At 45.7% G+C, this 15,023-nt stretch overlaps 1 protein-coding gene across 2 annotated transcripts in view; it reads right to left on the reverse strand.

Annotated features, from left to right (window-relative positions):
• Window positions 1-4,751: 4,751 nt before the first annotated feature.
• The window catches only part of ak7b (adenylate kinase 7b), a 32,105-nt gene continuing 21,833 nt past the window's right edge, over window positions 4,752-15,023 (reverse strand). The window contains exons 15-19 of one of the 2 annotated variants that reach the window (XM_034079392.2): window positions 14,019-14,216; window positions 11,909-12,129; window positions 10,291-10,449; window positions 8,949-9,021; window positions 4,752-6,227 (exon numbers count right to left, since the gene is read on the reverse strand). In XM_034079392.2, the coding sequence (XP_033935283.1) occupies window positions 8,983-9,021; window positions 10,291-10,449; window positions 11,909-12,129; window positions 14,019-14,216 (617 nt within the window). In that variant the 3' untranslated portion in view covers window positions 4,752-6,227; window positions 8,949-8,982. Of the gene's footprint in view, window positions 6,228-8,015; window positions 9,022-10,290; window positions 10,450-11,908; window positions 12,130-14,018; window positions 14,217-15,023 lie in introns of those variants that run through there. The other variant, XM_034079391.2, reaches the window with a different exon arrangement.

The following is a 15,023-nucleotide window of genomic DNA, read 5'->3' on the forward strand; positions in this document are numbered from 1 at the left end:
CCAGTCCTCAGACCAGGCCTGAACACGGTGTGGGGGTGGGATCAGGACTTGACTATACAGGTAACCAATAGCACTGATCCAGTCCTCAGACCAGGCCTGAACACGGTGTGGGGATGGAATCAGGACTTGACTATACAGGTAACCAATAGCACTGATCCAGTCCTCAGACCAGGCCTGAACACGGTGTGGGGGTGGGATCAGGACTTGACTATACAGGTAACCAATAGCACTGATCCAGTCCTCAGACCAGGCCTGAACACGGTGTGGGGATGGGAACAGGACTTGACTATACAGGTAACCAATAGCACTGATCCAGTCCTCAGACCAGGCCTGAACACGGTGTGGGGGTGGTATCAGGACTTGACTATACAGGTAACCAATAGCACTGATCCAGTCCTCAGACCAGGCCTGAACACGGTGTGGGGGTGGGATCAGGACTTGACTATACAGGTAACCAATAGCACTGATCCAGTCCTCAGACCAGGCCTGAACACGGTGTGGGGATGGAATCAGGACTTGACTATACAGGTAACCAATAGCACTGATCCAGTCCTCAGACCAGGCCTGAACACGGTGTGGGGATGGGATCAGGACTTGACTGTACAGGTAACCAATAGCACTGATCCAGTCCTCAGACCAGGCCTGAACACGGTGTGGGGATGGGATCAGGACTTGACTATACAGGTAACCAATAGCACTGATCCAGTCCTCAGACCAGGCCTGAACACGGTGTGGGGGTGGGATCAGGACTTGACTATACAGGTAACCAATAGCACTGATCCAGTCCTCAGACCAGGCCTGAACACGGTGTGGGGATGGAATCAGGACTTGACTATACAGGTAACCAATAGCACTGATCCAGTCCTCAGACCAGGCCTGAACACGGTGTGGGGGTGGGATCAGGACTTGACTATACAGGTAACCAATAGCACTGATCCAGTCCTCAGACCAGGCCTGAACACGGTGTGGGGGTGGGATCAGGACTTGACTATACAGGTAACCAATAGCACTGATCCAGTCCTCAGACCAGGCCTGAACACGGTGTGGGGATGGGAACAGGACTTGACTATACAGGTAACCAATAGCACTGATCCAGTCCTCAGACCAGGCCTGAACACGGTGTGGGGGTGGGATCAGGACTTGACTATACAGGTAACCAATAGCACTGATCCAGTCCTCAGACCAGGCCTGAACACGGTGTGGGGGTGGGATCAGGACTTGACTATACAGGTAACCAATAGCACTGATCCAGTCCTCAGACCAGGCCTGAACACGGTGTGGGGATGGGATCAGGACTTGACTGTACAGGTAACCAATAGCACTGATCCAGTCCTCAGACCAGGCCTGAACACGGTGTGGGGATGGGATCAGGACTTGACTATACAGGTAACCAATAGCACTGATCCAGTCCTCAGACCAGGCCTGAACACGGTGTGGGGATGGGATCAGGACTTGACTATACAGGTAACCAATAGCACTGATCCAGTCCTCAGACCAGGCCTGAACACGGTGTGGGGATGGGATCAGGACTTGACTATACAGGTAACCAATAGCACTGATCCAGTCCTCAGACCAGGCCTGAACACGGTGTGGGGATGGGAACAGGACTTGACTATACAGGTAACCAATAGCACTGATCCAGTCCTCAGACCAGGCCTGAACACGGTGTGGGGGTGGGATTAGGACTTGACTATACAGGTAACCAATAGCACTGATCCAGTCCTCAGACCAGGCCTGAACACGGTGTGGGGGTGGGATCATGACTTGACTATACAGGTAACCAATAGCACTGATCCAGTCCTCAGACCAGGCCTGAACACGGTGTGGGGATGGGATCAGGACTTGACTATACAGGTAACCAATAGCACTGATCCAGTCCTCAGACCAGGCCTGAACACGGTGTGGGGATGGGATTAGGACTTGACTATACAGGTAACCAATAGCACTGATCCAGTCCTCAGACCAGGCCTGAGAAAGGACAGGAGGTGACGCTCTGGGACAAATGGGAATGTGATAGAAACAGCTGCAAGTGATGGTATATTGGAAGTGTGTCAAAAAGATATGCAAACGTTTTCAACTTAAGCTGTAGCAGGATGTGATATTAAATATATAGGCAGGTTACAAGTAAGTGCATTGGTTAGAAAATAGTACATACATATGTTTTACAAGCAAACAACTCTTGGGTTTAACCCAGAGGTTCCCAAAGTGGGGGGCGCAGAGGCATGACAGGGGGGTCACGAGAGACCAGGAGGAAAAATGGCAATTTAAAAAAAAATCAGAATTTGAAAAATTATTGATTCGAAAATAATATGATACAGTACTATTACTTCTGGGTCTCTGTGTTTCATTAAAGCTCGGCTCTGTGTGTGTGCGGAACGAGCCATTTTGTGTGCGTGCACGAGCGAGAGAGCGCACCGGTACGGTACCGGAGATCGTAGTTGTTAGCTTCTGGTGCTAGCGAGCTACGCTAACGGATATAAGGAGCTTTTTCAACAACAAGCTGGAGGAGAGTCCTCTCCTGTCAGACTGAGAGGCTCAGTGAGCTAAAGGACTCTCTCAGTGTTTAGATAGTTAACTTTAGTCTAAGTTATCCCAGTGGGTTTCAAATGTTTTGGTCACCATTAATGTAAACAATTATTTCCGAGACTTTTTTTTTTCTCCAAACAACTTTATTGACAGAAAAAGTGATTATTATAGATATAAAAAAAATCAGAGAATAAAGGAAAAACAGGTATGAAATACTATATGACAGTAAAACAAGAATAAAGTTTAAAAGGGTGATTTGTAAAATATCCATAAAGAAAAAGTAAATCTGTTTACAGTTGTGTTTCACATGGGTGTTGAGAGATGTATCCATAGATCTCTTCATGTTGCTCTCAAAGTGCACCAGATTGATGCTTTCAACCTCAATAATTAAAAATAAATATTCCCGGGGGAGCTTGCCCCTGGACCCCCCTATGTGAGGTCCACACACCACCTATACAAATAGCACTCTACCCCTGCTTACACCTATATGCCTCGAGCCTTCATTGTAACAGTCACACTGTGTATCTGCGTGGGGAGTGTTGCAGTAGAAAGTTCCACTGTGGCGCCCGGTACATTAATGGGAAACCCTAAATGTCTGAGCACCCTCTATGAAACGTCAAGCTACCCCACAGCACCCCAAAATTAATCTCTGGCGCCACCACTGAGCCTGACTATTTGTGTTGGGGGGGGCCCCGACTTTTTTCTTTCTCCAAACAACTTTATTAGGGGGGCCTGCCAGAAAAAGTTTGAGAACCACTGGTTTAATCAAAGATAATAAAGTTGTTAAGGTAACATGAAGAGGGAATATATCTATATGTTATAAGTCATATCAAACTGCCAGGTAGTTTTTCATAGCTCATATTTATGAGTATGTATCCAGTGATGTAAACATGTCATTTGACATTGAACTCAAATGACACTAGATCATCAGGTGTGATGTTGGGACTGGGGAAGGGGAGGGGGTGTATGTGTGCAGTGTGTAATGTTTGTGAGTCTGTTCGATCAAAAATGTAATACAAATATTTCAGTGAAAATAATTCGACTCGATCACAATCTCTGAACGTTAGTGAAACATGCCAGGTTTCATTTCCCTGAAGATATCCAAGGGTTCACGAACTCGACTGGATCTTGATGCTCGTGCATGTGCATGTGTCGCAGTTGGTTGTCAGATTTAGACACGGCAGCATTGAGTTTGTAAAGGTGTGATAGGTCAGGTTTTTAGATTGATACCACTCCTATGTTATCATGTGACCAAGGACTCCAGGTCCACTATATATAAATACATCGGTTCAACATAAGTGGTTCTGCAGAGCTTCAAACTCAACCTCAGCCAGCATGTGCGGAATGAGAGTACATGTGTCGGTGCTTAGCTTTCTGATAGCCCTAGAGTTAAGTCACACATTTAGAATAGAGATGTCATTCATATAGTTCATATAATAAAGATCTATGAATAGTGGAGGTGAGATTTCATGATGTCATGCAGCCAATCAAACGCGTGCTGTTAGAAGTTATACATCACTGCGACCACAACGTCCAGTTGAACCACCGCTATTTGCTGACAGGTCATGTGGTTTGTGACAAACATTAAGATCCTTCTGCTGAAACAAGGGAGATTTGTGTTTTTGAAAACAATCTTGTTGAATGTGTGTTTTTAGTTTTTTTTTTATTATTATTGTGTTTCTTTTTTGTGTTTGGCTTGTACCCCTGCTTTACGGGGACGCTGTCCTCAACCATAGCCAGACTGTGCACAGAGTGTAAAGGGTGTGAGCAGGTCTGCAGCTGTTCTAGCAGTGTGCTTGAGGTGTCGGCTCTCCAACACCTCCGAAGGTCTCTCCCCTCTCAGAGAGAGCAGAGCTGCTCCTCACCTCCGAAGGTCTCTCCCCTCTCAGAGAGAGCAGAGCTGCTCCTCACCTCCGAAGGTCTCTCCCCTCTCAGAGAGAGCAGAGCTGCTCCTCACCTCCGAAGGTCTCTCCCCTCTCAGAGAGAGCAGAGCTGCTCCTCACCTCCGAAGGTCTCTCCCCTCTCAGAGAGAGCAGAGCTGCTCCTCACCTCCGAAGGTCTCTCCCCTCTCAGAGAGAGCAGAGCTGCTCCTCACCTCCGAAGGTCTCTCCCCTCTCAGAGAGAGCAGAGCTGCTCCTCACCTCCGAAGGTCTCTCCCCTCTCAGAGAGAGCAGAGCTGCTCCTCACCTCCGAAGGTCTCTCCCCTCTCAGAGAGAGCAGAGCTGCTCCTCACCTCCGAAGGTCTCTCCCCTCTCAGAGAGAGCAGAGCTGCTCCTCACCTCCGAAGGTCTCTCCCCTCTCAGAGAGAGCAGAGCTGCTCCTCACCTCCACTCCTGTAGCGGTGCAGCCCATGTGATGTGTGTACATTAAAGAGGCGAGGCGTCTGCTGGCAGAATCTGCTTTCCACCGCCTTCAATCAATGAAAGGTTTTTGTGAGAGGAGCCCAAGACAAATATTGGCAGAAAAGAAAAAGACGTGTCCTCCCCAATCGAGGGGACATAATGATATTCAAAAGGAGACCCCCTGCTGAGATGCAAGGCAAACTGTTCCTAAGCAACAAAACACATTTCCCTCTCCGAGTGCTCACATCGAGGCTGGTGTCAGGATTTAGGGAGGTGTGTGTGTGTGTGTGTGTGTGTGTGTGTGTGTGTGTGTGTGTGTGTGTGTGTGTGTGTGTGTGTGTGAGTGTGTGTGTGGCGCTGACAACTTAAACCGGCAGTGGGTCATTCTGTCTCTATACTGTGTGTCTTTGTCTATTGGGTGTGTGTGTGTGTGTGTGCTGAGTGGATTAGGGGTGTTAGGGAACAGTGACAGTGGATTGAGTCCAGATGTGCGCAGCTTGCCTGCGTGTGAGGTGTGCCACTCTCACTCTCTTCATGTATAACAGCAAAGTTCCTGCTCTGACTGTAGAGCTCATACGAGTGTTAAAGCAGTGAAGGCAGCGTGCGTAATGTGTTCAAGATGTTTCATTTGATATCTTTAATCACAAATATATCAAATTCAATTCTGTTTAAATTCCGACAGAAAACAATATTCAAATGTTCTGAGGAAGGAAAGCAAATCATCTGGAATATGTGAATGAGCATCCTTTAAGTTTCCCATCGTGTTTCTGTCTCTATAAGTGAGGTGCTTCGCAGAATGAATTAACAACACCAACTACTTTCAACAAAATACATTATTTAAATGATTTTGATGATTTTCTGATCACTATTTCACTTATTTACTGCTTTTATCCACAGCAACTTACAATAAGTGCATTCAACAAACACCTGAATACATACGGGAGCAATCCAAACTCTGATCTTTAAACAAACAGTAGAAGACGACCTTCACGTGTAACCAGGGGTCATTCAGAACGTGTTGTGGTGTGTGCAGTTCTGCTTCTCACTTCTTCTTTAGCAAAACACCAGACATAGTTGACAGTTTAAGTGATTTCCCAGAAGGCACTATAGATGATGCCGATGGGTTGCCCCATTGTGTCCAGCAGTGTGAACACGGTGAGGAGGGGGGAGGTGGTCCGCCTCCTCCGCCTCTCCCCGGTCACCCCGAACCCTCTCTCTCTCCCCCCATGACGTTACACACCTGTGTCAGAGTCACTCCCTGCTGCGATGTGTTTGGAGTGTTGGCATGGTGACGGCTGGGCTCCTTGTTACTGAAGGATGATTAGTGGGTTGGCATCATGATCACTGAGAACTCGGGATCTGGATGTAAACATGCACAGCTGTTCAGGGTTCAGTGAGGATACATTCTGTCCTAAACTGTAGATGTGACCAAAGTCATAAACACATCTAATAATAGATCCTCCAGAGAGAAAGATCACAGAGTAATCCCATAATGATCATATCTCAGTGAGAGCTTATAAGTGATCCAACACTGCCCCCTAGTGGCGTCCACTGCTAGTTTCAGCTTCAACAATGAAACCACCAGACCGAGGCAGACATGAACCCAGAGAGGGGCTCCCTGCAATCTGCTCATGAGGCAGCAAGACAAGAGCTTCAAAAGTACCATTTCAAATCAAAGCATAAAAGTAACAGTGCAGTGTGAGATATGAGCGGCACAAAGAAAAGTCTTCTTGCTGGATTTAAAAGTAGTAAGAGTTGCAGCGGACCTGCAGGTTTCTGGGAGTTGGTTCCAGATATTTGGAGCATAATAACTGAACGCTGCTTCTCCATGTTTAGTTCTGACTCTGGGGACAGAAAGCTGACCAGTCCCTGAAGACCTGAGAGATCTGGATGGTTCATAGTTTAGCAGGAGGTCAGAAATGTATTTTGGGCCTAAACCATTAAAAGCTTTATAAACCAGCAGCAGTATTTAGAAATCTATTCTTTGACACACAGGAAGCCAGTGTGAAGACTTCAGAACAGGAGTGTTAGAGGACTCGAGCAGCGGCGTTCTGATGCACTAGATCTTTCAGTGAGGCCTGTAGAGACACTGACAGATTGAAGTGCACGGATATGTTTCTCCACGTGTCCGGCTGAGACGTCTGTCCAGCTCTCCTGGTTGGAGTGGAGATATTCTCAAGGTGAGAGACGCTGGATTCGCTGGATTCCTCTCAGGGACGTATCAAGTCTGCCTTTCTTACTCTTAGTATCAAAGTCCAATGACTTGATTATCTGTGTGTAATATAAGTAGAGTACAACATAGAGTAGCATGTTCCTGTTGTCACTGATCCAGGTGCATCAAGTTGACCTTCTTTATAGTCAGCAGGTAAGAATCGTTTCATCGAGAGGAGCCCTTCACCACCAGATGATTCTGAGGAGTCATCAGACGAGAGCAAGTTGTTCAGGACGCACAGTTCTTCTGTTATTAGTGTAGAACAGGGGTGGGGAACCTCGGGCCTCCGGGCCGTATACGGCCCTCGAGGTAATTTATAAACACACGCAAAAAATAAAAAAATGAAAGAAATCTAGCGAGTGCCTGTTTTTCCTGGCCAAGGTCAGGGTCCTTGAACACAACACGAGCCGAACGTGTCATCACGTGGTATATGTCTCGCCTGACAGGGTGCAGTTCTGACGGAGAGCACCAGAACGCCACTCCAGCACTTCAGAAATTGCAGTACCGATAAGTCCATACACATGCCGCAGTTTCTGCGTGTCTGTGTCTTTAGTTGAAAGCCCAGTGGCGATCTGCTCATCTGTCATTCTGATCAGACAGTCAATAACTGTGTTGTTATCATTAGCATCTGGTTAGCTAGCTATGCTAACGAATATAAGAAGCTTTGTCTACAACCAGTGAGGTAAAGGCACATCTTTATATGATCATTATAGTTATAAAAAAATAAGAGAATAAAGTAAACGGGTATAAAATACTATATGACAGTTATTAATAAAGAAGAATACAGTTTGAAAGGGGAGTGATTTGTCAAATATCCATAAATTAAAAGAAAATCTGCTTACAGTTGTGTTTGGGTGTTGAGAGATGTGTTGCTCTCAAAGTGCACCAGATTGATGCTTTTAACTTCAACATTTAAAAAAAATCTTCCCAGGGGAGCATGCCACACCGTGCACGTGCATGCATACGCGAGTCATGGTGAGATATCTGGATTAAGAGGTTGCTTTTTCTTTGCACAGAATGAAATGAATGGGCTGTGATTTTAGTTTGTTTAAGCAGAGGTGAATAACTTGTACGGCCCTCTGAGGATATTGTAAACATTGAAATGGCCCTTGAGAGGAAAAAGGTTCCCCACCCCTGGTGTAGAACTTCACATGCCTTTGCAAGATCCTTAAATGTCACAAAACACGACCGCATGACACTGAGAGAATATTGAATCCACATATGTTCCGTCCCTCTCAGGAAGTCTGCGTGTCGTGTTTGAGGGACTCACAGATGGTGTGGTGAAATTGTCTCGCGTCACAATGTTTCCGGAATAAAGTCCACTAATTTCCCCGCGTGGTGATTAAGTATGTACAATGAAATAATTTGCTGTTCCGTCGCAACCAATTATGTACACTTTGGAGTCGTGAGTGGCGACATGAGAGAGACACAAATTAGCTGCCATTTGTAACATTTATCCTTCCTGGATATCAGAAGCCAAATCAAAGCAATTATGACCCGAGCGTGTCTACTTCGGAGTTTACCGAGTTCATTACGCAAATTAACTTCCTAATTAGCTTCTGGCTTCGTCCTCACTTTCATCCGCTTTTTAGGGTGCTTTTAAGTAATGGCCGGCACATTAGAGCCCACACAGAGCGGTGTGTAAATACAACAGGGGCAGCAGAATGGCTCGCTTACAATCAGACCTAATCAAAATCCCAGCATGCACCAGGGGACATTTGATGGCTCAAATATTGCGAGAAAAACAAGGTCCTCCTCCGCACAAACGCTGCATGGTATTGACTTCACTCTGTCCTTTATTGAAGAGCTCAGGAAGCTCAGAGAACAACACATTTCATTTCAGTTTGTGTGTTTTGTATTTGCATTACGTGTAGATCCGAAGAGAAGAGATGATCCCAGCCTTCAGTAGGTAAAGGGATTGTTCCTGATCAAGAACTCCGCCTAGAAGGAGTCAAACCAGAAGAGACGATCAGGCTCACATGCATGTCCAGGCGGACATCCATATGAGGTGATAACAGTGAACACAGACATGTTGAGTACACCAACGTGTTATGTTAGAAATATATAGTAAGGTCCCCAAGCACATAGAAGACGCCGGATGCTAGCTTGCCTATGTTGGGCAATTTGCACAATTAGCATAAGGTTGATTAATTAGCATGAATTAGCATATGCAGACATTTGCTACACAAATGGCTTGGCCGATTTGGACCATTTTGGTTGTTTTTTTTGGTATATTGAGGATGTTGAATTAATTTCTAAAATGTTTAGGATAAAAAAATGTCAATTTTGAGTCCCCTCAAACAGTAAGATCGACCCATGATTCATGCAAATTAGCATACAGAGACTACAAGTATGGCAATGTTCTGGTTAAAACTGCAATGTTTCTATCCTGAAAATGACTCATAATAACCCCAAACCACTCCAAAATTGTCCAAATCAGCCAAGTGAATTTTGTTGCTATTGTCTGCATATGCTAAATAATGCTAATAAATGCATCTTATGTTAATTGTGCAAATTGCCTAACATATGCAACTTAGCATTCGGCAGTTTCTATGTGCTGAGGATCTTACTATACATGTTTTCACCCTCAACCAAGCCACACCCCCAGGGTATGTCTACCTGCAGAAGCCCCGCTCCATAAATACAACCTCATTTGAGTGTATTGTCTTTTCATTGGCTGGCCCATCACAGCTACAGGTTGTCCTCATATACCCCCCCCCCTCAAAGCCTCCGCCACCTTCATGTCTGAGTTCTCTGAGCTGCTCACCTGTGTCTGCTCCAGGTCTCCATCCACATTACTGCTTGGTGACTTTAACATCTATGTTGACTCCAGTACACGCACCTCTGTTTCTCTCACTACTCGACTGCTTCAACATCACCCAGCACGTCCAAGGTCCCAGCCACACCAAAGGTCACACGCTGGACCTAGCGTGCTCTATTGGCTTTCCTCCCTCCCATTATTAAAGACTCCCCTGTTCACCGTGGCCTTTGACCCCTAACCCATCACAGCCCCCTGCTTCCACTCCTACTGCTATGTATTAAATGTTTTACTTTGTTAATTGCCCCTTTTGTTTGTTCACCATGTAAAGCGGCCTGGGGTCCCTTGAAAGGCGCTATACAAATGTAATCTATTATTATTATTGTTATTATTTCTAACATAAAACTTTGGTGTACTGCAAACAGACTTTAATAAGAAGTGCTGAGTCATACCAGGAAGTCCACGGGGTCCTGAGGATGGGCGGTGCAGCACTCCACCAGGCCCTGGGTCAGGGTGGGCATGACGTGCTCCATCAGGTAGATCGTCATGGGGACGGACTGGACCTCCAGCAGCTCCTCCTCCTGCTGCCTCATCTCCTCCAGACCCCCCGCCTGACAGGACGCATCACACATGTAAAGGCTCTCAGACACTTGCAGGACACACTAGTTTAGCACCTGTTTATTGTTTGGTCCATCCTGTTGGCGAATGATAATGTATGTGATTTCTCACGTGATCAATTCAACATGTGTTCTTATAGCGTATAGTCTCTGTGCGATATGACGTCACTTTTCAAGCCCTATACCAACATTCCCATCAACTATTCTAGCTGTTGTCCTGACTTCAGAGGATCCCAGCACCACATGAATGATGCACAAATATGCAATTTAACAGAGAAACAGAATGCATGTATCTGCCTGTGATTCTCCTCGATGCCTCAACATCTTAGCAGACTTCCACCAAGTCATTCAATGAAGCCAGTCGTTGCATAGTAGAACTGTGTGAACACAGGGAGTAAAGCAAGTGGAAGTGGAGAGTTGTACTTTGTACTGTAAAGGACGTTTAAAATAAACATATTATTCTTCCCCGTCTTTGATTTCTAAAATAAAGAAGGGGAAATCATTCTCAGAGTGAGATGTGCTGCCGCTGGGCGCTTCTCTTGGTTTATGTCATATTTATCCCCCACATCCTGTTTCGTTTAGCCAGGTTCAGTTGTCTAAAAGTTTGTCCATTTTTGTTTTATCCGAGTGGACATTTTAGGCAAAAAACGCAGGTGAAATGTTGGTCGTCAGATTGATGTCCACCTAGTTTTATATCTAATAAAGTTGTATATTTTAAACTGCATTTTAGTCTATTATTTGTTGGCAAACATATTGATGTTGATAGAGACACAGTGCGTGTGTGTGTGCTGCCTGTACATAGAGACACGGTGTGTGTGTGCTGCCTGTACATAGAGACATGGTGTGTGTGTGTGCTGCCTGTACATCCTGCCATCCCCTGGATGACAATAGAGCAGACCCCAGCATGTGCACCTCATGAAGCAGGCTATAAGAGGCGGAGCCTAGTAAAACAAACCTACTCAGTGGACCATTGAGTAAAGATGTGTATTGTATACATAACAAGGCCTAACCTGATCTAATACTTTCCTCATTTGCTGTTTTCTGGTATGCAAGACTTATGAATATGAAATGTAGGAAAAGCTGAGATGATCAGAGATAAGTCGTTCACTCGTCATCTAGTTGTTACCAATCATTTCTATACAGATTGTATTGGACTGTAGGAGTTACATGGGCACATGTTCAGTACTGAATGCATGGTAGTACATCCCTAATAGGTGTGAGCGCTCCTGTCTGCCATCAGGAGCTCTTCATGTTGAGGAGAGATACCGAGCAAGAGCCTGTTTTAAATGTTGCCTTTACATAATAGGAATAATAGAGTGGTTTATTGTGACATTTGTTTCTCCTTCTGTCTGCTGTACTCTCAGCGTTGGTATACACACGCTGATCGTGGGTCAGTCTCGTGATGGCACAGTCTTTGTTTAGTGAAGGTGTGTCCTTCTCCTGCATTACCCACCCACTGGTCCCAGCTGGCAGCCCTGTGTGTGGCCTCCTCCTCCTCCCTGCTCTCCTGCTCCGCCCTCTCCTGCTCCTCTCTCTTCATCCTCTCCTCAGCCTTCCTCCTCTCCTCTTCCTCCACCTCCCTGCAGCTGGGGCCGTAGTTCCTGGGCTGGCCCAGTGTGTCCAGGATCTTCTGCATCAGCAGCAGGCAGTCCGGCTCCTCGCTGCTGCTGATCTCTGAGGAGGAGGAGGAGGAGGAGGACAGGAGACACACTTAGGACAGGATTTCAATATGCGGAGGGATAGAAGGGTGAGATGCATGACTTCTTAACCCTAACCCTACAATAATTTTGCACAATCGTTCTGCTATCTGAATCTGGACGCCAAAAAGTCAATCTGCAATTGATTCAGACTATGGAAGCAGTTACTACTGTAATTCATCTAAATAAAATACCGTAATTGGTATTAAACCTCTATGTATCATTCTTTCAAAAGTCGAAGAAAGCTCATTCATTGATTTTACAAACACTCTTTCCTTCTTTCCAGACTTCTTAAGGCTTAACTTGAATTAATAATACAAAATAATAAATCAATAAAAAAAAGATTAGAAACTTTGAAACTGTTTAAAAATAAGCGGGAACCCTGCGGCTAAAGCAGGTCGACTTGTGGATCCAAATGAACATTGATAAGGAAAGCCCAGCTTGTGGCTCATCTCACTAACTAACACACCATTTTAATTTAATTTCTCACCCAGTGCAATAGACTGGATGAGCTCCTATCTGTCAGACAGAGTTCAGTGTGTAAGGGTAAGTGGCGAGACATCACCACCCCTGAGGAATGAACTGGGTGTACCCCAGGGATCTATCCTGGGCCCAATACTATTCAGCCTTTATATAAATGACTTGCCCTCAGTGTGCACTGGATGTGAGGCGCACGCTGATGACACTGTCATTTATGTCCATGCAAAAACCAAGGCCCAAGCTGCGGCCAAACTAAATGAATCAATGGTTCATGTAAATCAATGGCTTACTGACTGACAGCTATATCTGAACGTTAAGAAGACAGTCTGTATGTTTTTTAGCAAGACCAACACTGTATCACACGGTGAACCCAAGGTCTATGTGTCTGGGGAGGTCATTCAAACAGTTACACATTTCAAATATCTAGGCATTATCCTTGACACTACTTTATCCTTCAATAAACAAGTGAGAAAGGTAACGCAAATAACTAAATACAATCTAGCAAATTTTAGATATATAAGGAACTGCTTGACAACACCTGTAGCAAAACTCTACATGACTGCCATGATCCTTCCCCACCTAACATACTGTATGACCAGCTGGACCCAGGCGAATAGCACAACATTAAGGCCTATCCTGTCACTTCACAAACAAGCTCTCAAAGTGTTGGAGAGAAAACCTAAGCTATACCACCATTGCAAAATCCTGGACAAACATAACCTGCTCAGCTGGGAAAATATATTAAAACACACTGATGCATGTCTCCTTTTTAAAATGCTAAACGGCAAGGCACCCCCCCCGCTCTGCACTTTTATACAACAGAACAATTCAAACAGCAGAACCACAAGGTCTGCCCTAAGAGGGGACTGTGTAGCCCCTCTTAGGTCCAGTTCCTTTGGCAAACACTGTTTCTCTGTGAGGGCACCTACACTCTGGAACACGATACCAATACAGATCAGGAATAACTCCTCCTATCATACATTTACCCACAATCATAAGAACTGGCTTTTAAACAATCACAAATGTGAACACTTTTAACTGAATCAAGGTATGATGATATTTCATCTGTTTGCATGTTTGTTTGTTCCTCTCTATTGTTGTACTACTGTTCCTCTCTATTGTTGTACTGCTGTTCCTATTTATTGTTGTACTGCTATTTATTTATTGGTGTACTGATGTTGTCTGCTGTACTCTATTTAATTATGTTTTTATGTTCTAGTCTTGTTGTGGTCAGTTAACATGTTGCCAAGGACAACAGTTGAAAAGTAGCCTGCTGGCTAACACTGGCTCACTTACAGCAATGTGAATTAATGTGCACTGTCCTTTAAATAAAATAAACAAACAAACAAACAAACAAACAAACAAACACCAGGCGTGAGGGATTACCCAGGTACAGAGGGGTGGTGCCCAGCTCATCAAAGTAGTTCCCCACACTCTCATCCTCCATGTTGTTCTCCCTGTGCCGGTCCAGGCGGAGCAGGAAGTGCTCCTGCTCGTAGTTGTGCTCCTGCACCAGCCGCTCAGGCAGGTTCATCGCCCGCTCCTTAAGGAACTCGTCTGACGCATCCAGACTCAGCACACACTCTGTAGCACACAAGGACACCATCACACACAAGGACACCATCACACACGAGGACACCATCACACACGAGGACACCATCACACACGAGGACACCATCACACACGAGGACACCATCACACACAGGGACACCATCACACACAAGGACACCATCACACACAAGGACACCATCACACACAAGGACACCATCACACACAAGGACACCATCACACACAAGGACACCATCACACACAAGGACACCATCACACACAAGGGACACCATCACACACAAGGACACCATCACACACAAGGACACCATCACACACAGGGGACACCATCACACACAAGGACACCATCACACACAAGGACACCATCACACACAGGGACACCATCACACACAAGGACACCATCACACACAAGGACACCATCACACACAAGGACACCATCACACACAGGGACACCATCACACACAAGGACACCATCACACACAAGGACACCATCACACACAGGGACACCATCACACACAAGGACACCATCACACACAAGGACACCATCACACACAAGGACACCATCACACACAGGGACACCATCACACACAGGGACACCATCACACACAAGGACACCATCACACACAGGGACACCATCACACACAAGGACACCATCACACACAAGGACACCATCACACACAGGGACACCATCACACACAGGGACACCATCACACACAAGGACACCATCACACACAAGGACACCATCACACATGAGGACACCATCACACACAGGGACACCATCACACACAAGGACACCATCACACACGAGGACACCATCACACACAC

The sequence above is a fragment of the Pseudochaenichthys georgianus genome, unplaced genomic scaffold, assembly GCF_902827115.2.
Source record: "Pseudochaenichthys georgianus unplaced genomic scaffold, fPseGeo1.2 scaffold_605_arrow_ctg1, whole genome shotgun sequence".
Taxonomy (NCBI): domain Eukaryota; kingdom Metazoa; phylum Chordata; class Actinopteri; order Perciformes; family Channichthyidae; genus Pseudochaenichthys; species Pseudochaenichthys georgianus.